Source organism: Chiloscyllium punctatum, chromosome 10 (genome assembly GCF_047496795.1).
Source record: "Chiloscyllium punctatum isolate Juve2018m chromosome 10, sChiPun1.3, whole genome shotgun sequence".
Taxonomy (NCBI): domain Eukaryota; kingdom Metazoa; phylum Chordata; class Chondrichthyes; order Orectolobiformes; family Hemiscylliidae; genus Chiloscyllium; species Chiloscyllium punctatum.
Genome location: NC_092748.1, coordinates 29,906,193 through 29,932,385, shown reverse-complemented (window position 1 = coordinate 29,932,385; position 26,193 = coordinate 29,906,193). Strand labels below are relative to the sequence as shown.

The 26,193-nt window shown below is 39.8% G+C and overlaps 1 protein-coding gene across 2 annotated transcripts in view; it reads left to right on the top strand.

Annotated features, from left to right (window-relative positions):
* The window catches only part of iqca1 (IQ motif containing with AAA domain 1), a 155,043-nt gene that overhangs the window by 37,484 nt on the left and 91,366 nt on the right, over window positions 1-26,193 (top strand). For both annotated transcript variants that reach the window (XM_072578749.1, XM_072578748.1), the window contains exons 6-8: window positions 8,670-8,875; window positions 17,122-17,206; window positions 18,325-18,432. In XM_072578749.1, the coding sequence (XP_072434850.1) occupies window positions 8,670-8,875; window positions 17,122-17,206; window positions 18,325-18,432 (399 nt within the window). The remainder of the gene's footprint in view (window positions 1-8,669; window positions 8,876-17,121; window positions 17,207-18,324; window positions 18,433-26,193) is intronic.

Below are 26,193 nucleotides of genomic sequence, written 5' to 3'. Positions count from 1 at the left end.
AATTGAACGATTAACTCAGTTCAGTCATGATAAATGAATTGGCTCAGGAAATCTAGATGTGAACTCCATCTGGGTGGATTTATAATGTAAGAAGGAGTAGAAAACTCTTTAAATTGAAAAAATAGCTTAAACCCCTAATTTAGTTGCTTGGTTAATTTAGTTCATCTATTTTCAAGATTATTGCTCATTTTCACTTATTTACTTGTAAAAGGAGAATTATTAGCTGAATTTGGAATGGTGATGCAAGTTTTACTGAAAAAGCTGCACATTTTTGAACAAAAGTGGTGGCACGGTGGCTCACTGGTTAGCACTGCTGCCTCACAGCGCTAGAGACCCGGGTTCAATTCCCGCCTCAGGCACTTTCTCCCCGAGTCTGCGTGGGTTTCCTCCGGGTGCTTCGGTTTCCTCCCACAGTCCAAAAATGTGCACCTTAGGTGAATTGGCCATGCTAAATTGCCCATAATGTTAGGTGAAGGGGTAAATGTAGGGGAATGGGTCTGGGTGGGTTATGCTTCGGCGGGTTGGTGTAGACTTGTTGGGCCGAAGGGCCTGTTTCCACACTGTAAGTACTCTAATTTAAGAATTCTAGTGGAGTAGATAAGAAAACTGTGTGGAAGCAGTTGACATTAGATTTAGATTAGATTAGATTACTTACAGTGTGGAAACCGGCCCTTCGGCCCAACAAGTCCACACCGACCCACCAAAGCGCAACCCAACCAGACCCATTCCCTACATTTATCTCTACACCTAACATTACGGGCAATTTAGCATGGCCAATTCACCTAACCTGCACATTTTTGGATTGTGGGAGGAAACTGGAGGAAACCCACGCAGACATGGGGAAGAATGTGCAAACTCCACACAGAGAGTTGCCAGAGGCGGGAATTGAACTCTGGCGCTGTGCTAACCACTGTGCTACCGTGCCATTCGCAATTTAAGGTCTGCAAATATTAGAAGCATTAAGAAAGTAATCTTATTTTAGTTCTGTCCATATCTAGCATTTGACTCCCTCTCTCAGAATGGCACAGATTTCAAACAGCACTGGAATTTATAGGTCATTACATCAACAGTTAAATGTATGTATTTAGCCAAGTAGATAAAGAGAGAGAGGTGGTTTCAGCCAGTGTTTATTGCAGTGTTTAGAGTTCAAAAGCAATTTATTTTAGAGACTTGCAAACTAATCTTTTCCTGAGACCCAATTACCAAAATTACAACAAATGTTTTATTAATCAGCACCTATGCAATCAGGAGTGATCGAATATTCCAGTTGATCAAGAGATCCACATAATTAATGTAAAAACACCGACCAAGTAATATATATGTAATGCAGTGTGTATATATATCACTGATATACTTTATTTACAGCATAAATCACTTAAATAATAATGTAACTTTACCTTAAGTAAAATTTACTGGCAGAGAGCTTTCTCATTTGTACCCTCAGCTGACTACTTGGACATTGTGGAGATCGTGACAATACAGTAAATGTCCAATATTTCAGGTATATTATTTTCGCTAGTTCATAAGGTGCCATTTTTCAGATGAGACATTAAACCAATGCGCTGTCTAGCATCTCAGGAGAATGTTAAGGATCTCATGGCTTTTTTCAAAAGGAGTAATCTTTGATGTGCTGGCCAATATTTATCCCTTAGTCAATTGCACAAATGGTCAGTATCACATGTTTATTTGTGGGAGATTCCTGTATGCAAATTGGTTGCCACTCTTCTGATATTTACACTTTCTTAGTTAATTTTGTATTAGTTGTAAATCTTTGGGATGTTCTTTGGTCCTTGAAGGAGTCATATCCTGCATACAAATTTAGGAAGTGGGACTGTGAAGAGAACAACAGTGTGATTTTTCAAGAAATTTTTAAATGCTTTAGTCACATACAGCAAAGTATCTAAGTGTTTACTATTCCTGTGGAAGTTTTAAGTCCCAACTTAGATTAATGGCTACTTAATTGGCAACATGGTTTTCCTTCCAGGGACCCCTCAATTCTCAGTAATGAGTGAAGGGAATGAGGTAACATTTAAGAAGGATGAGACCAACCAGATTATACACATGTATACAATTATACATAGGGCCCACAGAGATTAATGAATTTTGAAGAATGTTACAAGCTGGAGTTACTATTGGGTGGTGATGCTGGCCTACTGATCACAAAATGAGATGAGTCTGATTATAGTACCCAGATCTAATTGGCTAATTTATTCTACATAGGTGGTCAGTGGGAAATAGCAGAAAATCATGATCAGTCGTGAGAAGAGTCGTGATTAGAAGGAGGAGAAGACTGTCCCTGATGGAGGACTCTTAGGCTGTTTTTTTCAGAATTCATAGCAGTACCCCTGCCTACGCTGACTCCAAACAGAAAGTAATGATACCTGTTTGTGACTCTTTGTTTTATCCTGGTCTTCTCCTTTTCTGTCATCACCTGGCAGAAAAGCCCTGTCAATATAGTTGTATAAGGAAGGAAGTGAGCACAAGATGGTAGAGATCCTGTCAGACTCCTAATGAAAACATCTTATACTGTTTTCCGTAGGTGGTGAAATTGAGCTGTGAGGATGACATCCAGCATCCCTTTCAATCTATTTAGTTTAGAAAGTGTGCAGCAGTCTTCATTGGTATTAAATTGTGAAAATTAGTGATTTTAGATAAGGAACATGTTAGGTGGATTGGCCATGCTAAATTATCCTGTAGTGTCCAGGGAGGTGCAGGCTAGTTGGATTAACCATGTTAAATGTGAGATTACAGGTATAGGGTTGGGAGGTGGGTTGTGTCTGGGTGAGGTACTGTTTGGAGGTTCGGTGAAGACACAATGACCTCTATCTTCAGTGTAGGGATTTTATGATTCTGTCAACCAAGCTGAGTGCTCCTTTTCAGTCAAACAATAATGAAAGTGGTTGGAAAAGTTGAGCGATTGTAATTAACATTTCCCTGGATTGTGTTCAGTGCTCAGTGTTGGTTCATCAACTGTACCTTTTTTTCTTTGTAGAAGCTGTATGTTTAAAGGTACTGTCAAAAAATACTTGGCGAGTTACTGCAGTGCATCTTGTGGGTTGCACCCACAGTGCTGGTGCTGTACCTAGCTGCTGGTATTTAGCGGTAGGGAGCAAATATTTATGTTTAGCGTTTGAATGCTGTTGAATCTGTACTGGCAATATTTAGAATCGAAAACTTGTACTTATCAGAAAAAGCCAAAAACAATGGATTTATTCTCCCCAAAGTCCTGTAGTCTGATAGATACCTTATGATAAAGAAAGACAATGGAGGGATGCCAAACTTCGTGCCACAAATTTAAGATAGTCATGAATAAATGCAATTGGAAATTCAGGAGAAAAGTTACTTCCCACAGAGTGGAGCTTGTTGCCACTAGCAATAGTTGAGGCAACTAGCAAAGATATACTTAAAGAAAAGTTAAATAAGTACAACAACATAATAGAAAGAGATGTTGGTATAATTAGTTGAAGAAAGTGGGAAGGGGCTTGTGTGGAACATAAATTCTGCCAAAGACCAGTGGGTCACATGGTGCGTTTTGGTCTATAGATACTGTCTGCACAGTAGACCATGCTAAAATTTAAGAAACGTCATCTCCAGATATTTTCAGGGTTAGTAATTATGCTAGAACTGGGAGGAACTGCAGGCAGGATTGAAATCTCCCCAGGAGTAGCAAAGAAACATCCGCATTGTTTTTTCCATCAGATGGTAAATTATTGCGAGAATTGTAAATGAATTTCCTTTTGCTAGCCTCAAATTAATCCTGCATGTTTCTCAACAGTTACTCAATAATGATTGACAGGGGAGTGGAAACAAATTGATTATAATTCTGATAGCTGTGTTATGGTGTGGAGTTTTTTTTGTAAAAGTGTTTCCAAGTACTCTCCACTGACAAGTACTCCATGTGGTATTATATTGAGCCTTAGAGATCAGGGACAGGCTGGATTTGGTTCATGACCTTTTGAAAAGGAAGTTGATTTTGGGCTCAGCTGCATTACTTTATTTGGCTTTAGTACTGTTGGGCTGGGTAGTTTAGAAATCAGTGCTTGATTACTATTGAGTGACAAGTAATAGAAACTTGGTGCATGAAGGCTGGGTGAGGGTAAAATTGGCTTCATTTGGGAATCCCATGGTGGCTGAATCAATGTGTAATCTCACATGCAAAGAATGAAAACACACTCCAGTGATAGCCAATATTGTCAAAACAGCTGTGTGGCATAAAACTGAAAGTAATGGAACGGGAAAATAACCAATGCAAAAAGGCTTGGCTGAACAAAAATGTAGAATTCTTTGAGCTGTAAAGAGGTTTTGGTTTAGAAATTTCATAGTCCTACACCTAATTTTCAGATACTAAAGGGGCGCCTCCTGTTTTGTTTGAAGACCGTGATTGAGACTGCCACCGTGATTTGATCTGTCTTTATGGATACACGCCATAGGTGATCATTCATTATCAGTTCGGCTTTATGTGAGATTTAGATATCTGGGTTTTATTTTCCTAAACTATTGAGAGGCTTTCTCCAAGGTTGTATTGACCCACTTTGAATGCAATCTATCACTGCCTCTACCTTACCTTAGAGTGACTAGTTTCTGACTTTCTGGAGTTCCAATGAACTCTTATTTATACTTCACTAAACATAATGCTGATTTTTATATTGTAGTCTCTCTACATTTATTGAATCCTCTTCTTGACCTTGAGAATATGCAACTTCTGATGTCTGTATTACATCATGTTGTATATTTTCATATCATTAACTTATGCATTCTCATTATACTATAACTCCCCCCGTTTTGCTCAACGTTTACATTTCCAGTATTTCAACAACTTCTTCAAACTCTTTAAATTCTCATTTTCTCTTGAAAGTCTGAACTTCAGGGACTGAGTTTTTGTGAAATTTTCATAGCTTGTACTGAACTTGTTCACCTGTGATGTGAATGATGGTGATCTTCCACCAGTTCTGTAGTTCAAGTTTCTTGCGGCAGTGTATTTGATGCCTGTGTATTCTCATTATTCCCAATTCTGTGATAGTTTTCGTAGTTGCCTATCTGCAACTATTTCGTAGTTGCCTATCTGTTCCTTATGAATATTCCGATGAGAGTTCAAATATATAATACCAGCTCTAATGAAAGATCACTGGACTTGAAACATTAGCTGTTTTCTCTCCACAGGTGCTACCAGACCTGTTGAGTTTCTCCAGCAATTTCTGTTTTCATTTAAGACCATGTGGCTGATCTGATTTGCTGAGAACTGAACCCTGTTGATGTCCTTTCTCTGATCTAAATCTTCTAGTTTGGCATCAAAGCTGACAATGTCTTTACTCTGTGCCTGGAACTATGCCAATTCTTTCTACCCTCTGGTGGTCATTCTGAATATCTGTTCCTGTCTCACGGCATAAAGATATAATATTTTGTCTCTGGTTATATATGCCTTAATACTGGAACTTCTGCTTTGAAACTTCTGCCCATAAGTAATTCTGCCAGTTAAAGGTCATGATTCAAATGTGTTATTTTGCAGTTTAGTTAAATTAAATCTCAATAGCTATTTCTGATCATTAATAATAATTTGACTTTTATTGCTGTCTCGGCGTCTTCATTGGTCTGTGAGTGATGAGGAGAACTAGTGAATGTAATTGATACCCAATTCTGCTGTTATCTACGTGAAGTATTAAATCACAAATTAAGTGGCAAGTATACATTCCCTTGATAGTTGGATAGGTATAGTTCCCGGTCTACCAAGAAGACATAAACAAAGTAGTGTCTGACTGTTGATTGACCTATATTGCAGGATAACATGAAACTTTCAATTTCTTTTGAGATGCCTGCCCACAAGAAGGTTCCTGTGTACAAGCTTTATACTTGTTTATTCTGAAGTGACCTCCATTTAAGAGGCATTTGGATTGGTATATGAATAGGAAGGGTTTGGAGGGATATGGGCTGGGTGCTGGCAGGTGGGACTAGATTGGGTTGGGATATCTGGTCGGCATGGACAGGTTGGACCGAAGGGTCTGTTTCCATGCTGTACGTCTCTAGACTCAATGACTCTAGACTCAGTGGATATTATGGAAAACCTTTTCATTCATAGTGTTTTGCGATGCAAGTCTATGATTGAAAACTAAAAGATCATCTATTATAATCAAGTTCCTCCTTTGTATATGATATATTTGAAAAAACTAGCCTATTGATTCTGTTTTGACTGCCTTAACAGAACTTCTTGATTTTTTTATCTGATGCCATACTATGGATTTGGGTTTGAGGCAGATCTGTTGAGGAGGATGCAAAGACTTAGATTTCAAGTAACACTCATTTTCTTTCATACCAAGTACTGCTACACATAGTAATCATCAATGTATCAGGCACTGACTTATAGCGACATTAGGTAAGGACTAAACCATCTTTATGTGTTCATGTCCATGTGCTGTCTGAGCTTCTTCTAGAGAAACTCACACCCTTGTCTCTTAACGTGTCCTTATAGCATGATGTAATTCACCCCACATTGTGTACAATTTTTACTCAGTGAGGTGCAGCTATGTGACATCACTACAAGGTTGCTCCAAGGTCCTAAAGCCATAATACAGCATTTACTTCTGCTTTTTGAACTTCTCAATTTTCCTGTAATTTCCCAGAGGCAGTAATGACTTCATTATAACTGGTAGAAATGTTTTTACATCATCAGTAAGGACTAAATCTTTTGCTTCAACTTAATCAACTGTAGTTCCAGATAATGCATCAACTATGATCTGTGTTTTCCAATTCATAGACTGTCATTTAATCATAATAACCTGAGGCTGAACTTTGGATTGTAACAACATTTGGACTATCTCCTTGCATTCTAATAATGTAAATATTGGATTGTGGACTGTTTCTATTTGAAAATTCTCTGCCATCTAGAAATCTGAGAAACATTTACAGCCCTTTGATTATGGCTAAACATTTTTGTGCTATGGTTGCTAAACATTATTCTCTGTTCCTGTTAATGTCCTGATGTGAAATATACAGGCTTCCTGCTACTAAATCCTGAACCTGGATTAATGCTATACCCAATTCTCTTGAAGTTGCATCTGCATCCATCAATGATGACAACCTTGGATTGTACTGAGCTAACAGATCTGAAGAAGGCAATTTTGTTTTTATCTTCAGAAATGCTAAGATCTGCCTTAGATTACAAAACCATTATTGACCTTTTCCAAAAAGATCTCTTTAAATGTGCGTAATTATAGACATATTTAGAATTAATTCATCTACCTGATTGACCGTTCCTGGAAATTGTTGAACAGCATCAAAATTCCCTGTGGGAATTCCCTTCTTGACGTTGTCTTCCTCAGATCGACCATGGTTCCACTCTCTGGAATGACATGGCACAAGAATGTAATTCTTGTCCTTGCAAATTGACATTTTTTATTCAGCTTAAAGCTGCATTCTACAATGCTTTAGGAACTTCATGAACTCTGTGAAAATGTTGTCATGCTATGCATAAGTATGTCATGCATATGACAAATTACCCCTTTGTTACCCTCTAGAATTTCAAAGTTTACATGTTGAAATATTTTGAGAGCTCATGGTATTCCAAACGGTAGACAATTATTACAAAATTACCCAAAAGGTTCTGATGAATGTGATTAACAACTCTAATAGTCTAGGGGCATTTGTCAACTGTTAGCATCAAATTTCATAAAGTATGCTACTGTTTTTAGTTTTGTCAAACTGTCAGCCACAGAAGACATTGTGTGGTTTTCTCTCTGGACTGCTTTATCCAATTGTGTGAAGTCCACACGTAACCTGAGCACACCACTGCCACCCATGAACAATGATTTGTTAGCATTGTTATCCTAACACTGTTTAAAGGTGTATCCAAATTTTATGTTTTATTAAACAAAGTAAACTGCTTCACAAAAAGGAATCCAAAATGTGAAGGTTACCTTTTCAATGTTAAAAGTGTTGTCAGGTGGCTTAAATTTTGGAAGTCTTTTTAATCTGTTGACCTTTGTTATTAATAATACATAGTAATGTGCTTACATTATGAATGTGTGCAACAATGAAATTATTGAACTCATTATGCATTGTGCATAAAACCTGTAAATTGTTTGATCTGAAATGCAATCCTTCCAGGTACCTTGCTGAACTTGATTGAGACTTATAGAATTAAAATTTTAGTTTTTGTTTGATACAAATTTGAACACATTGCTTATTTATTTATTCACTTCTAACCACAGAAATTTAAAGGTAGATAATGTACACAGAAGGATAAGTATTTTGCAAGTAGTATTAATATGTTATGTAGTGTTACCAAAGACACTCTCCCAATCTTTAGGTCCCCATCCATTTACTGGATTTACAATAACTTTCCATTTCTTAATTTCGTTTTATGTCTTTTTCCCTCTTTGTCCAATTTAGCTCCCTTTGGAATATTAATTGTTTGTCCTGTATTTGAATGTGAGGTATTTTCTTTTTTGAGCCAATCTCTTTCAAATGATAGTTTTGCAGAGTATCCTGCTCAAGAGATATGGTTGGACAATTTCAAGCTTAAAATTAAGTGATTCATAAAAATCTGTTCTGATAGATGTTTTCGCTATCAGTGGCACGGGTGTTTTCAGTTTAGCTGTCTGACATACATACCAATGCTATTATTGCAAGCAACGTTACAAATACTATCATGACAGATGGTTGATTTCTTTTCTCAGGCACCACCACCCAATTTTGAACAGCTGAGCCCTGCTCATCTGCAAGCTCAGAAAACAGTTCTGCAAAGGCATGTAGTGCAGGAAGTACATGAGGTGGAATATCAGGAAGCTTTAATCACGCTAAAAGAACAAGTACGAACAGTGGAGGGAATGGATATTAAGGAAACTCTGCAGGACCAGATCCGACAATGGTTTATTGAGTGTCGGTAAGGAAAACAGATTCATGAATTTCCTGGAGCAACCCAAGCTTCTCTTTCAGATCTTGTTTAAATCCAGCCACAGTTGAAATTCTCAGTACTTAACCAGACTATCCTTAGCTGATATTGCTGCAACTCTTAAACACGTGGTGTGAACACTATTGTTTATCACAAGCATGAAATGAATAAAATTTAGTTTCCAAATGCTGATGACACCCAGCCCTATCTCCCCATTACCTCTTTTACTTTTGCTACATTATTGGAATGCTCATAGCTACGTTTTGTACACACAATTGCTGTAGAAACTCAGCAGGTCTTCACTGGTCTTCAAATATTAACTCTATTTTCTGTCAATAGATGCTGCCAGAGTTTCTGCCAACTTGCTGAGTTTCTCCAGCAATTTGTTTCTGTTGAAATTCTTTCACCTTGTTTAGGATGTGATTGAAGGCTGCAGGTTGGAGACCAACTATTGCACCATGGATTGGGACCTGAAAATTGAAGGGTATAGGACAAGTAGAAAGGATAGGAAGCTTGAAAATGTTAGTCTGGGGATAGGTTTCTTTGTTTGTTAATCGTGGTATTCACAGAATAGAGGAATGGTCGGTATTAACATAACCAACACAAAATGTTTCCTTCACTAGTTTTACTGGTTTTCCTTTCTGTAAGGTAGAACATAAAGGAAGAAATAAGTGGGAGCTTGTTCGACAGGAATGGCAGTAATCATGATTGATTTTAATCTGCATATAGACTAGAAAGGTTGGAAATGCACAGAGTGCATAGATGAGGAGCTGATTGAATGTTTTTGAATAATTTCTTGCAACAGCATGTTCTGGAGATAATTGAAGAATAAGCCATACTAGACCTGGTATCATGCAATGAGATTGAATTCTTTAATGACCTCACACTGAAGGACTTCCTACCTATTAGTGACCATAATATTATTGGATTTTACATTCAGTTTGAGAGAGAAGAGTGTGTCTGAGACTATTGTTTTAAAAACTTAAATAAAGGCAATTATGTGGGCAGAAAAACTAAAGTGAATTGACAAACTAGGTTAAGGAAAGGCCAAGAGAGATTCAGTGGCAGACAGTTAAGCGAATACTTCAGAATGTGAAAAATAGACACATAGCAATAAGTAAGAAAATATCCTATGGATCGATGTGCCATCCATGTTTAACTGGAAAATTTAAAGATAGATTCTAACTTAACGAAAATACTATGCAAACACAAGTGATAGAATAAAAGGTTGGACATAACATTTTTTTAAAAAAGCAAAGAATGACTAAAATAATTAATAAGTGAGGGGAGAAATTTGAGTGTGAGAGGAAGATAACCAGAAATATAGAGATAGTAGGTCTTGCATTAAATGTCGAACAAGCTCCCATTATTTCTTCCTTTATGTTCTACCTAACATAAAGGCAAACCAGTAAAACTAGTGAAGGAAACGTTTTATGTTGGTTATGTTTGTATTAAATGTTTGTATTATAGAAAGTCTTTTGGACAACTGATCACGGTAAATAAACAGTTAGCAGATGAATTGAACAGGTATTTGATGTTCGTGTTCATTAAAGAGGATACAAGGAATCCAGAATAGTTATACATGAAGAAATGGAAGGAAAGGAGGAAACTAAGAAATTTACAATTACCAGAAAAGTGGTACTGTAAATATTTGGAACTGTGGGCTGACAACTGCCTGGTTCCTGAAGCATCCTAGAGTCTCTATAGAAATAGCTGTACTTGATACATTGCTTTTCATCACCCTAACTCTATAGATTCAGAAAAAATATCCCATTAGATTTGACCATAGAAAATGCAACTCTGATCTTCAAAAAAGAAGGGGACAGAAAGTAGGAAACTACAGGCCAATGGGGTTAACATCTGTCATAAGGAAAATCTTAGAAGCTCTTATTAAAGACATTATAGCAGCACACTTGAAGAAATTCAAGGTAATCAGGCACAGTCAATATGTTTTTGTGGAAGAGAAATCATGTTTAGCAGGTTAATTGGAGTTCTTTGAGGAAGTAATATATATTGTGGATAATGAAGAACTGATGAATGTACTGAATTTGTATTGCCAGGAGACATTTGATAAAGTGCCACTTCGAAGCTTTTAATGCAAAGTAAAAGCTCATGGTGTAGGGGATTAGTATATTGGCATGGGTAGAAAACTGGTTTGCTAACAGGAAGCATAGACGAGTTATAAATGTGTTTTTGCAGGTTGGAAGGACTTAATGAATGGTGTGCCACAGGGATCAGTATTGGGCCCTCAACATTTTTGCAATTTGTATAAGTGTCTTGGGTGAAAGGACAGAAGTGGGCAGCATGGTAGATCAGTGATTAGCACTGCTGCCTCGCAGTGTCAGAGACTGGGGTTCAATGCCTGCCTTGGGCAATTGTCTGTGTGGAGCTTGCACAATCTCCCCGTATCTGTGTGGGTTTCCTCCGGGTGCTCCAGTTTCCTCCCATAGTCCCAAGATGTGCAACTCAGGTGAATTGGCCATGCTAAATTGCCCACAGTGTTAGGTGTATTAGTCAGGGGTAAATATATAGTAGGGGAATGGGTCTGGGTGAGTTACTCTTCGGAGGTTTGGTGTGGACTTGTTGGACTGAAGGGCCTGCTTCCACACAGTAGGGATTTTAATTCTAATTCTAATGAATGCCAAATTTGTTGAGGCTAAACAAAAAGCAAAGAAGTAAGCCGCGAAGAGATTATCAGGATTATACAGAGGATATATATGGGTCAAGTAGGGGCAGTACAGTGGCGAGCTGTGGGCAATGTGAAGCCTCAAAAGACAAAAAAGCCCTGAAAATAAATTCCATAAGGGGAAGAAATAACTTGCACAAATACTTTTTGAAACGTTGATTCAATTTTTTGAAAGGCATCATTACACTTTATAAGAGGCTATGCAATTGCAGATTCTGTACTGTAATCGAGAAAAACAGAAGATAAATTTGCAAGTTGAGATAAGGAGTTTTATTCAATAAGTCATCTTGTGCTCTATTGCATTGAGACCCTTCACATATTGGATAATAAAACTTTTACAGTAAGTCTTTCCTTAACAATGGACCAAACCCACACACACTACTTCAGTAGTGGTTCTACTAAAGTTTGTAAAATTTTAACAAGTTCCTATTCTTGCCCTCTCGTTGTCCTCCAATAAAAGCGATCCATGCCATTTAACTTCCTAATTGCTTAATATACCTCCTTGCTAACTTTCTGAGTTCCTCGTATGAATACACTAAATCCCTCTGAACATGAATATTTATAAATCCTGTGCATCTGACTACCCAAGTGAATAACCTGACACATCCTACATTAGATTCCATGTGCCACCTTTTTGCCCACTCACTTAACCGACCTCCTGTTTCACTTTGAAGGTTCTTTATGTCCTTTGAGGTTTTTTTCACACCTAACATTGTATCATTTGCAAACTAAGTTACATTTCTTTCGCTACATCTTTGGTTATTAATGTAGATTGTAGCTAGTTGAGGTCACAGCACTGAGCCCAGTGGCACCACATTAAGAAGAACCATCACAACTCTGTTAAAACATTGACAAATCTCTTTTTTTTTGACGAATAAAGATTTATGAACCAATTGCAGTTGATTTTAATAAAGCATTTAACAAGGTACTGTAACGTTGAAAGATTAAATGGGACTATGTCTCTGAACTTTAATGTAATATTGAAGAGTTAAACTGCACTGACTGAACATTCTGAGTGGGGATGACATTCATGAAAGAATGCGGATGACTCCCAGTCCATTCAAACAGTCATTTGCTACTATTCCCCTACTATTACCAAATCAAACTCTCATTCAATCTCTTCCATTCAGAAACACTTTCTCGCCATCCCCTGAAACTAGGTATGTCACACCTACATTGTCTTGGGAAATCACTGAGTCAGGAAATCATCTGCATAATAATTCTCCAGGATTAGGGAATTTACATTTGCATTATCTCTGAGGATGATCTCATCATACCACAGTACTAGGGATAGCATGTGGTTGGGGGCGGGGGGGGGGGGGGGGGGGAGGTTGGTAGTGGGGTGTGGCCAGAGTATCTGTGAGCATGACCAACTGACCTGTATAAAGGGGATGTGATTCCTTTATTCGGTGCCTCACTTTGACTCTATTTTAGACAGCCAATTCCCAACAAATCCTCCAAGTTAAACAAATGCCGGTGTTCCCCTCCATTCCTGAAGAGTTTCAAAGCCCCCTCTGAGGATGAAAAATACTCCTACTCTCTCAGAAGTGATCCCCGAACTTTATACTGTCACACTGACCCATCTAAGTGAACGTTCTTTCTACATCTATCTTGCCAAGACATTGAGGATCTTGTACACTTCAATCAATTCAGCGCAGATTGAGGAGCAACTATGTAAGGAGATCACAGTTAGGGCAAGAATAATAGAATTGTAATAAGGAATTTCAACTTTCCTAACACTGACTGTACAGGAAATTGTTTAGGCCACTTTTGGAATATTGTGTGCAATTCTAGTTGCCCTCCAATTGGAGGCATGTTGAGAAACTTGAAAGGGTTCAGAAAAGATTTACAAGGATGTTGCCAGAGCTGGAGGGTTTGAGCTATAGGGAGAGGCTGAATAGACTGGGACTGTTTTCCCTGGAGCATCAGAGGCTGAGGGTGACCTTATAGAGATTTATAAAATTATGAGGGGCATGGATAGGATAAATAGACAAAGTCTTTTCCCTGGGGTGAGGGAGCTAGAGGGCATAGATTTAGGGTGAGAGGGGAAAGATATAAAAGAGACCTAAGGGGCAACTTTTTCATGCCGAGGATGGTACGTGTATGGAATGAGCTGCCAGAATAAGTGGTGGAGGCTGGTACAACTGCAACATTTAAAAGGATGGGTATATGAATAGGAAGGGTTTAGAGGGATATGGGCCAAGTGCTGGCAAATGGCTCTAGATTGGATTGGGATATCTGGTTAGCATGAACGAGTTGGACCGAAGGGTTTGTTTCCATACTGTACATCTCTATGACTCAATGATCAGTGAAGAGGATGAAAGGGGTCACCTAGCTTGTACAGGCTTTAATAAACTTTAACTGTTTGCAGAATTTGGTGTGTGCGAATTACATCTCATGTATGAAACCTCGGGAAAAGAAAATAACAGTATCAGAAAAGGTAGATTAATAAAACTGATGCTCATAGACTACAAGAGTCAATGGTCTAAGCACATTTAAGGATAGAAAACAGTGAGCTGGCGTAAGTGGTTGTTTTTCAGATTGGATGATGGCAGTCAATGATGTTCCATAAGATTCCAGCTAGGACCACTAATATGCATAAATCACTGGGATTTTGGTATACAGAGTAAATTTTCATAATTTGCTGATAGTACCAAAGTCTTCATGCTATAGGAAACAAATGAATGTTAATCAACTGAGATAGGCTAACCGATTGAGCACACAAGGGGCAAATAGAAAACACAGACAACTTTGAGGTGATATATATTGGCAGATGGCATAGGAAGAGGCAACGTGGACATAAGAGCACGGTCCTGGTACTTCATGGGATACATTGAGACAAGACATAAAATGATCTAAATTATTTTTAAAAATATATTTTTTTAAGTAGGTGTGAGGTTATCCATTTTGGACCAATAAAGTATAGATTAGGGTACTTCTTGGATAGTATGAAGTCAAACAAAGTGCATGTCCAAAGAGACTTGGGAGTTGGGGCATGGAAAGTAATTGAGAAATTAATGGAATGCTGGCCTTTCTTTCTAGAGGACTAGAGCAGAAAGGCACAGAAGTTATGCTGCAGTTGTACAAAACCGTGGTTAGATCCAACGTGGAGTACCATGAACATATCTGGCCACCACACTTTCAGAAGGAGGGAGTACAGCGCAGGTTGACAAGAAAAGATATCGGTACTTAATGGGTTAAGTTATGATGAGAGAATAGACAGGTTAGGCCTGATTTCTTTAGAATTTAGAAGGTTAAGGGATGAATTAATCAAAGTCTTCAAGATATTAATCGGCAAAGACACTGAAGATAAGGATAAACAATTTCCACTGGTTGGAGATTCTAGAACTCGGGGGCATGGCTTAAAAATTAGGGCCAGACTATTGGGGAGAGATGTTAGGAAGCTCTTCTAGTACTACAAAGGTAGAGATTTGGAACTCTCTTCAACAAAGGCCAGTTGATGTTAGATCAATGATTAGTTTTAAGTCTGAGATAGATAAAGTTTTGGGTCAAGATATTAAGAGATATGGGACATTAATCGGTGGAACAGGCTTGAGGGGCTGTATGGCCTACTCCTGTTCCTCTGATCTTACACAACATGACCTTGTTGGACTCAAATGGCTGCTACTGATCACATAATTTTCAAGTTGGCCACATCTCCAGAAATTTCTGGCAGTATAACCACAAGATCAAAGTTAAACCATCACCTTTGTGAAAACTTGCACCTATTATTGTTGGGTCACATTGCAAGAACAGTAAAATAAATAGAAGTACTGAGCTTCAGTCTTGAAAATAAAAAAATAAATTGGTAGTCAGTATGTCTACAGAGACACTAATAATAACCATCTAGCTCCTTGAACTGAACCGTGAATTTTGACTAAATGCACAAAGTGGCTTCTTTAATCTAACTGACTCACTCCTGGGCAAGGTTACATCAAAATTCCTCTGGTCTTTGATGGGCTTTAATTGTTCATTTCTGAATCCTTGTCTCAGTCTTTTTTTTTTAACTTCCAGCATGGATAAAATGCCTTAAACAGGCTTAAAGCTAAGTTCCAATCTCCTTGAATCCTATTTCCAAAGGATTCTTCTATTGGCCTGAAAAGTAAGTCAGTTTACTTTAAATCAACACAACCTTGCTGTGTCATCACCAATGTGAAATTCTGCAACTCTTACCTTCAGCTATCTGGACATACCTGAACCTTAACTCCTGGGTGAAGGAACCCTCACTGGACTTAAAATTTTCCTGATGAAGGGCTTTTGCCCGAAACGTCGATTTTACTGCTCCTTGGATGCTGCCTGAATTGCTGTGCTCTTCAGCACCACTCATCCAGAATTAAAATTTACATGCTATGTAAGATAGACCAAGGGAGTATGTATGTGTGTTGCTTTAAAACATTTTAAAACAGATGACATCATGAATGGTGACAAGTACAAGAGTTCAGTCTGCCTAAGCCCCTGATCTGTTATACAGTAATTAGCATTTGGGATCTTGGGTTACATAAACAGAGTTCTGAGTATAAACGCAGTTATTACAAGGCAGTTTGCAAAATCATAAGGTGTCTGGATATAGTAGATCATAAAAAAAGCATTCCTTGTTTAAAAGCATAGAGAACCAGAGGCACAGTTTTGAACTGCTTTGTAAGTGAGAGGTAAGGAGAATTTATTTCACACAGCTAGTAGTTAGGGTCTGCCATATTGCGGAAGCAGGTTCAAGTGAGTTATTCTAGAGGGCTTTGGATGCTTTAAATAGTGCGCAGTTATGAGGAAGTGGCAGAAGATTGGTACCAAGTTAAAATATTCAGAGAGTCAGTGCAGGCACGTTGGGCTGAATGGTCTCCTTTTGCATCATGGCAAGTCTGTGGTTTTGTAATGCCAATAAAATTCTGATTAGGCTCCAATTAAGGCACTGCATCCAGTTCTAGTCACCACACCTTCAGAAGATTGTGAGTCATAGAGTCGTACAGCAAAACCAGACCCTTCGGTCCGCCATTTCTATGCTGACCTGTAGAAAACCAAACTACATTAATCCTATTTTCCTGCATTTGGTCCACAGCCTACTATGCCCTGGCATTTTAAGTATTCATCCAGATGCTTCTTAAATGTTGCGAGAGTAAAATGGTGGAAACACTCTCATCGATAATTTCAAAAGGAAATTAAATGGGAACTTGGAGAGCTGCTCTTGCAAAATCACAGGGATAGAGTAGAACTTTGGGACTGACTTGACTGCTTTATAGAAAGCCAGCATCCCTTCATCTTGTAATTACTCTCTGATTCTGCGCCATGACACTGCTGTGTTCTGCACAAAGTGAGATACAGCCAGCAGTTCTGGGTCCACCGGACCCAATGCTGCTGTCTTTTTGAATGAGATGACAGCACCAAATTTACCTTTACCTTGCTCTGCCTGAATTGGCAGGAGGGTTAGGTGGAGGTTGGTCATTGTCAGAAAACAGCACATCCAATTTTACCTCCTTGCATACTCCATGATGTTAGACCTTGATTAATTTGGAGAATTGCTGCTTTTTAAGTGTTAATGTTTTATTCTTCAATCTAGAAACACAACTGGGAGGTTTCCCAATTTCCCTGATGCAGAGAAAGGTGGTTCTGCAGCTATTTTTGCTACAAAGACTCCAGAAGAGGTAATTTTCAAGACGAATCGAAGGGTTATATTCAGACGTTTGTGATACATAATTCGGCTATAAACTGCAATTGTTTAAATGCCAGTATGTTGACTTTTGTTAATGTGTTCTACCTTATAACTTAAAATTCAACATGTATGCAGATAGTATCAGTGGCATTTTTAAGTAAGCTATAGTTTTCAGATTAGAACTCTCACTTAGAGAGAGAAAAAAGTCATCCAAGTTTCTTGGAAACAATTTCTATCCATTAAACCTTTTTGAGGAGGGATTGCAGCTTTGGAGCAGTGATTCTGTGATTGAGATAGAGCTCCATCCTGTTGCATGTTATTGTCTTTTCTAGATTATAACATTTTATCTGAATTAAGATAGCAACTGCACTGTAGAGTTTCAGTACTGTACTGGACCGACTATTGTAAACTGAAGTTCAAACATTGCAAGTTGTGATTTTGAATGTATTGGCCTCAAAATTCACAGGGAATTGAGCAAGGGAAGCCAAAAAGATTCAAAGGTCCTCACAAAGCCGTGGGTGCACAGGTCCTGTCAACTTTAATCAGGACCTCATTATCATTAATAATAAAGACTGCTGGAGAAACTCAGCAGCTCTTTCAGCATCTGTGAAGAGAGAAACAGAGTTAACATTTTGAATGTGACATGACTGTTTTTCAAAACCATAATAATTTTGTTGTTATCGTATTCCAATGAGTCAAACGGGTAGCTAGAGAGTGGAGAAGGTAGTACCTTCAGTACAGATGTGATGGCGTCTTCTTTTTAGTAAATCAACCAAGGCCTCCTTTCATTCCTCCAGTTTAGTTGGCACTAAAAACAATGACATAGCCATCTTATAAATATTGTAGTTGTAGCAATATCTTTTGAGACATAGTAATGATAGCGATCGGCATGGAAAATGCATAGTGTTATCATTGAGTGCAGGGATTTGACTAACATTGCATGCCTAGTTCATATGCTTTCATATATCCACATGTTTTGCTTGAAGGGGACAGAATGCTCACTCTTGTTTTTTCCCTTCCTTCCTGCACAGTCTCTAATATTTTTTACAAAAGCAGGGTTTCTAGTTAAATAAGTTGGCTTGTGCTTTAATAACTTACCACTCTCCTCAGGTGCTCCAAGAATTTGTTACACAAGGTGAAAAGAAAAAGAAAAAGAAAGAGAAAAAGGACAAAAATGAAAAGAAGAAGAAAAAGAAGAAAGGGAAAGCCAATAAAGAGGTAATGTTCCAAATGTTGGGTTTTGTCTTAAATTCCTCTTACATTCAGTGGTGTAAATCTTTCTCAAAAGAAGGCTCAGTCTTTCTTGTGCTAAGGATTCACCTGTATTGCTTAATATCTAATTGTATTTTGTCAGTTGTGATTTGACTCAGATAGTTTGTCCTTTGTATTAGCTGTCACTAGCATTTCTATGATAGCCCAGTAGACAACACTGATGAAAATTCTGAGATGAGCTCAAAGTCCAACCAAATAGTAGCTTTCCTCGACATGATACATGCAAACTGGACAGTAATTACAGCCCTTTTTCAACTGCTATAACCCTTCCTGCAATATATAAAAGAATAAAACTGTTACATTGTCCCTAATGTGGAGTATTGTGTACCGTTCTGGTTGCGGCATTATAGGAAGGATGTGGAAGTATTGGAAAGGATGCAGAGGAGATTTACCAGGATGTTGCCTGGTACGGAGGGTAGGTCTTAAAAGGCTGATGGACTTGACACTGTTTGTGTTAGAAAGAAGAAGGTTGAGAGGTGACTTAATAGAGACATACAAGATGATCAGAGGATTAGATAGGGTGGTCAGTGAGAGCCTTTTTCCTTGGATGGTGATGGCTAGCACGAGGGGACATAACTTTAAATTGAGGGGTGGTAGATATGGGACAGATGTCAGAGGGAGTTTCTTTACTCAGACCATTGTAAGGTATGTCTTATGGCTAAAATGCTCAAAATTTGAAGGGTTGTGATGGGATTAGGTAGTGAGAAGCTTTTTTTCCTGGTAACCAGAAGAGAAGAATGTTAAAACAATTCTCAATGATTGTTTTATTACTGAGAGATGAATTTTTTTTATAATGCAGTGAGTTGCTATGATTTAGATTTTGATAGATGTTACTTGCTCACGAGTATTGCATTCACATGTACTCTCTTTCGTCATTTGGCAAGAATCTCTCTCCCTCCAGGATTGTGACTATTTTTGCTGGAGCCTTATTTTGTTGATTACAATATTGTTTTTTTTCATTGTTTTGCATGTCTTTGTATCCATCTTAAATTCTAGCAGCCACCATACTATTTTAGAAAGTCGATTAAATCTAGAAACTTGCCAGTCGTCCTCCTATGCAGTGTTCTTCCAGTAGCTGCAGCATGGCGAGAGGAGACTGCTTTGAAGGAGAACTGCTCAGCTTTAGGTCTAGAAAGTCTCGCTACAAACCCTATTTCCTCGACATATTTAGCAACAGGGTGGGATGGTTGGCTAATTGGCCACTATGAGGGAATTTATTGGTAGAGTGCAGTGCTAGAAGGTTGAGAGACGATCTGTAGTATCATGCTGCACAGACCCAGTACCATTCCTCAGAGTGCTACCTCCATTGACCTAGCAATCTGATGGAATATAGGTTTCTGGACTGCTGTGAGACTTTTCAAGCCCCTTTGAGCATGATTATCCATTGTTATGAAGATGTAGGTGTACTGTACCTTTTAAGAGAGTAAACGCTAGCAGTGACAGCACCAAGTGTTCTCAATAAGACACAATGTAATATGTGCTCCAGCTATTGGGGTAGCCAGTTGCCTGGAAATGACAAAGCAGATTCGAATTAGGCCAATCAGTTTAAATTCTACCCTGAAAAATACCAAATTCCAATCAGGTTTTAATTGAGTATATTGACAATCTTAAAAGGCAATGACACAATCTGATGCTTTGGGGTATAAGACCGGGGAAAATTAAATAGTTGGAATGAGAACTGCCACAGGAGACCAACAGCTATAGACTGCTAATCAGAGCTCTCTGAGTGGTACCTATCTAGAGAAGGAGTTTGCACTGAGAACAACCTCAACACTGACCTAGGGAGCAAATTACTGACGAAGATAAAGAGAAGATTTGACTGCTGGCTGGTTTTAAAATTAGAATTTTTCTGTAAATCTCAGTTGGGAGTATTATTGGACTAGTGTTATGGAAAGGAAGGTAAAGGATAGGTTAGAGGAAGGAATTGTAAATAGTTGTTAGTTAATTATTACCGGGTCTGCGACTGTTCTCATTAAGTTGGCATCATTTCCATGCTAGAAGGCATGGTCTCCAAACTCTGTACAAAGCCCTGTGCCAAGTTGCAAGAGACTCCTTCATGATCCATGAAAATTATAGCAGGCTTTCTGCCAAGTTAAACAATATACTAAGCATTTCTGTGTGTCTGTCCATAAAAGCTTTTTCTGTCTCCATCAAAATTCTCATCCGAGCCCTGTGCAACAGAATCTAGTGTGCGATCCCACTGTCTATGGAGCTGACTTGTATGCTATCCCTTTCCCCTGTCTTGGTTGTGGCTGCTCATAACAGGTGAGCCATTGGACAAGATCTTGTGGAAGTCCATGGCTGTTAGCGGGGGAGGCAGTGAAAACCACATGTCACCTCTTTTTGGGAAATCCTACCATTCATGTGTCAAGCAAGCACATGACAGGTCAGCAATGGGCCCTAGCCCAGGATCAAGGGTTCCAGGTAGAGTGTGCGCTGAGTGTTGCTGACCACCCAGAGGCCAACAGCAGTCTTAAATGGCAGTGCTGTCAGAGCAATGGCTGCTACCAATATGGCATCTGCCTGAGAATTTGTGTTTCTGATTCCAGACCTCTCCCTATTTTCCTTCCAAAATACCACTATTTTAATAGCATCAATTAAACTGAAGTTTGCTACAACTTTATTGTACTCCAGTCTGAATAGCGTTATTCAAATATGAGGCAAAAACACTTTAAAAATATCTAAAATTGGATTAAATCATGAGAAGTCTCAGTGAGTTATTTGGAGCCTGAATTGCTGCAATATTCAGAGAAAATGTCTTGTTTTCAAAACAAAGTCACACAATTATTGAGGTGCTCTTCAGCGTATTACAAGCAAAATCCTGTGGAGGCTGAAAAACAGTCATGTTGGACTCAACACATTAACTCTGTTTCTCTCTCCACGATTGCTGTCAGACCTGCCGAATTTCATCAACACTTTGTTTTTGTTTTGTCTTTCATACTGTACCGTTGAGTCAGCCTATTACTTTAACAATTAATCTGTGCAAGGATCTGAATGCAGTCAAAGAAAATTGACATCATCTGGCTTTTTTGTTTCCATTTCTAGCACTTGTCATCGTAAAACATTGGTAATAGTTATGATTTAATTCATCCCATTAAGAGAGATGTATGACGAGTATGGCTTATGGACACACACACGCACATTTCTTTTTTGCAATTCAAGTGGAGGTTTAACTGAGCAAGATGTTGGATAATTTTAACCCTTTATAGAGCAAAGAGGAATGGGTGAAGATTAGATTAGATTCCCTATAGTGTGGAAACAGGCCCTTTGGCCCAACCAGCCCACACCGACCCTCCGAAGAGTAACCCACCCAAACCCATTCCCCTCTGACTAATGCACTTAACACTATGGGTAATTTAGCATGGCAAATTCACCTGAATTGCACATCTTTAGACAGTGGGAGGAAACTGGAGCACTCGGAGGAAAACAACGCAGACATGGAGAGAATGTGCAAACTCCACACAGACAGTTGCCCAAGGCTAGAATCGAACCTTGGGACCCTGGTGCTGTGAGGGAGCAGTGCTTGAATATGCGTGATGTTGAAGAGTATATATGTTAGATACTTGACAGGAACCTAATGAGTGATTTAAATAGGTAGAAAAGCAACTGATTGAGGATTTAACTATGCATTCTGTTCTAAAATCTGTGCATGTGTTTCCAAGGTTGCCTGAAAATCTCGTTAGGCAAAAGTGAGGACTGCAGATGCTGGAAACCAGAGTTTAGATCAGAGTGATGCTGGAAAAGCACAGCAGGTCAGGCAACATCTGAGGAACAGGAAAATCGACGTTTCGGGCAAAAGCTCTTCATCAGGAATAGAGGCAGGAACCCTCCAGGGTGAAGAGATGGGTGGGGGTGGGGGGGGTGGGGTGCTGGGGAGAATGTAGCAAAGAGTACAATAGAAGAATGGGGGTGGGGTTGGAGGTAATAGATCAGAGAGGAGGGTGGAGCGGATAGGTGGGAAGGGAGATTGGCAGGTAGGACAGGTCATGAGGACAGTGCTGAGCTGGAAGGTTGGAACTGAGGTAAGGTGGGGGGAGGGGAAATGAGGAAACTGGCGATGTCCACATTGATACCCTGGGACCGAAGTGTTCCAAGGCGGAAGATGAGGCGTTCTTCCTCCAGGTGTCGGGTGGTGAGGGAGTGGCGGTGTAGGAGGCCGAGGACCTGCATGTCCTCGGCAGAGTGGGAGGGAGAGTTGAAATGTTGGGCCATGCGGCAGTGGGGTTGATTGATGTGGGTGTCCCGGAGATGTTCCCTGAAATGCTCTGCGAGGAGGCGTCAAGTCTCCCCAATGTAGAGGAGACCGCATCGGGAGAAACGGACACAATAAATGACATTGGTGGATGTGCAGGTGAAACTTTGATGGATGTGGAAGGCTCCTTTAGGGCCTTGGATGGTGGTGAGGGAGGAGGTGTGGGCACAGGTTTTGCAATTCCTGCGGTGGCAGGGAGTGTGCCAGGACAGGAGCGTGGTTTGTTGGGGGACGTGGACCTGACCAGGTAGTCATGGAGGGAATGGTCTTTGCATAAAGCAGAGAGGGATGGGGAGGGAAATATATCCCTGGTGGTGGGGTCCGTTTGGAGGTGGCGGAAATGTCGGTGGATGATATGGTTAATGCGAAGGTTGGTAGGGTGGAAGGTGAGGACCAGGGGGGTTCTGTCCTTGTTACAGTTGGAGGGGTGGGGTTCGAGGGCGGAGGTGCGGGATGGGGATGAGATGCGTTGGAGGGCATCTTAAGCCACGTGAGAAGGGAAATTGTGATCTCTAAAGAAGGAGACTATCTGATGTGTACTGTGGTGGAACTGGTCCTCCTGGGAGCAGATATGGCGGAGGCAGAGGAATTGGGAATACGGGATGGCATTTTTGCAGGAGGTAGGGTGGAAAGAGGTGTAATCTTGGTAGCTGTGGGAGTCGGTGGGTTTGTAAAAAATGTCATTGTCAAGTCGGTCATCATTAATGGAGATGGAGATGTCCAGGAAGGGGAGGGAGGTGTCAGAGATGGTCCAGGTGAATTTAAGGTCGGGTGGAATGTGTTGGTGAAGTTGTTGAACTGCTCAACCTCCTTGCTGAAGCACGAGGTGGCGCTGATGCAGTCATCAATGTAGCGGAGGAAGAGGTGGGGAGTGGTGCTGATGTAACTACGGAAGATGGACTGTTCTACGTAACCAATAAAGAGACAGGCATAGCTGGGGCCCATACGGGTGCCCATGGCTACCCCTTTGATTTGGGCCAAATCTTACGTAGCTCTGCCTTGCATCTCTGATAAGGATCAAGAGCAGTAGCAATCCAAGCACTGGCAGTAAAAACTAGCTCCCAGGAACAGAACAAAATCCCCCAGCAGCAAGAGCAACACCAGCAAGTACAGCGGCTTCTCTTCTGCAGCTGCCTGCTATCTAACAGGACGCACACTGTAGACATGGAACTAGCTCCAGCACGTAGACAGTGTGGCCCAGCACAAAGTTTGCTGGCACAGGATCAGTTTATTGCACGCCAGTAAACAACAGTACCTTGTAAGACTTAGACTTTGCCAGCAGCTCATTGCTTATGTCAGCAGCATCCTGAACAAGAAAGGCCTCCATCTCAGTGGACTGGGTAGGTACATAACTGGGTGGGCAAAGTCACTTCTGCCTGAAAATTGTTTGCTTCCTGCCCCACCCAGTGATTTGCTGATGTAATTTATAAGATTTGACAATGCTGTCCATGATTGCTTCTCTGGGTGATTAATGCCAGTTTACGAGTTTATGTTCACTTCTTACAAATTGTTTCACAGAATGGCAGCTCAGTGTGCCTGGATATAAGAGTTTACATACAGGATAGGAAAGGGAATAGAGAACAGTGCAGATGCAGCATTCTTGACTGAGAATAAACTGCGATTGTCATATACTAAATAAAGCATCAAATGAGGCCATATGCGTTGAGCTTAAAAACAAAAAAGGGGCAGCCATGCAGCTAGGTTTATACTGTAGACCCTCAAATAATGAGAGAGAGTTTGGTGAGCAAATATGTAGCAAAAGTCCAAGTGCAAAAACAGCAGGCATAGTTGGGGACATTCACTACCCAAAGATACACCAGCATAAAAGACACAGAAGGCATAAGATTGTTGAACTGCATTCAGAAGGATTTTTCAGCCAGCAAGTGACAAAGCCCCATAACAGAGGGCCCCATTCTTGATTAGGTTTTCAGAAATTAGACTGGGCAGATAGATGAAGTAGAATGGAAGACTATTTTGCATCTGGTGATCATAATACAGTTAAATTTAGCATCATTTTAGAAGGTAGAATGAGAGTAAAAGTGCTAAATTGGGGAAAGCAGATGTTACAAAATGAGAGATGGCTACTTGAAGGAGAAGCAGCACAAAATCAGTGAGAGGTGTTCAAACACAAAATTCTAATGCCATGGGGTGAACACATCTACATACAGCATAGAAGAAGCATAGAGAGCAAGAGAAAGAAGAAAAATAGAGCTGTGATAATTTAAAAAAAAATCGTAATTTAGGAAGCTTATTGGAGTATACAAAGTACAGGGGGTGAAGGGGAAAACAAAGGAAAAGATGGTTTATCAATATATTAAGAACAGGTGGATGGTGAAGGAAAAGGTAGGCCTTCTTACATTTGAAACTGCCAGGCAATTCGAGCTATTACTTAAACCGGCTGCTGGAGAGGTGTCTGAGGAATTCCAACTGCATAGATACAGCATCCCAATGTGTTGTTGTAGGTCCAAAGGTGAGAAGATAGTCTCATGACAGGTATGGTCTCCATCTGAGAACCTGTCTCCCTACTGGCCACCATCTCAGGCAGACCAGGCTATAGTCGCTGCGCATGATGAATGAATTTGTGCATTCAACAGAAGCACAGTTAACCACACCAATATTTAGACATATTTAAATTATTTCATATATTTGACAGCTGATTTCTGCATGGAAAGCAATCTTTCCTCAAGTGTATTTGGAAAGGCAAGGACTGTTTCAAGATAGACAACCTGGCTTTGTGCGTGGGAAATCATGTCTCAAAAACTCAATTGAGTTTTTTGAAGAAGTAAAGAAGAGGATTGTTGAGGGCAGAGCAGTGGACGTGATCCATATGGATTTCAGTGAGGCTTTCGACAAGGTTCCTCATAGTAAACTGGTTAGCAACATTAGATCACATTGAGTACAGGGAGAACCAGCCATTTGGATACAGAACTGACTCATAGGAAGAAGACAAGGTGGTGGTGGAGCGTGGTTTTTCAGACTGGAGGCCCATGACAAGTGGAGTGCCACAAGGATTGGTGCTGGATCCACTACTTTTTGTCATTTAAACAAATGATTTGGATATGAAACTAGGAGGCATGTTTAGTAAGTTTGCAAGTGACACTAAAATCAGAGGTATAGTGGACAGCGTGAGGTTACCTCAGAGTACAATTGGATCTTGATCAGATGGGCCAATGGACTGAGGAGTGGCAGATGGAGTTTAATTTAAATTAATGTGAGATGCTGCATTTTGGAAAGGCAAATCAGGACAGGACTTATACACTTAATGGTAAAGTCTTGGGGAGAATTGCTGAGCAAAGAGACCTTGGAGTGCGGGTCATTGAAAATAGAATTGCAGGTAGATAGCATAGTAAAGAAGGCATTTGGTGTAATTTCCTTTATAGGTCAGTGCATTGTGTACAGGAGCTGGGAGGTTATGTTGCGACTGTGGAGGACATTGGTTAGGCCACTGTTGGAAT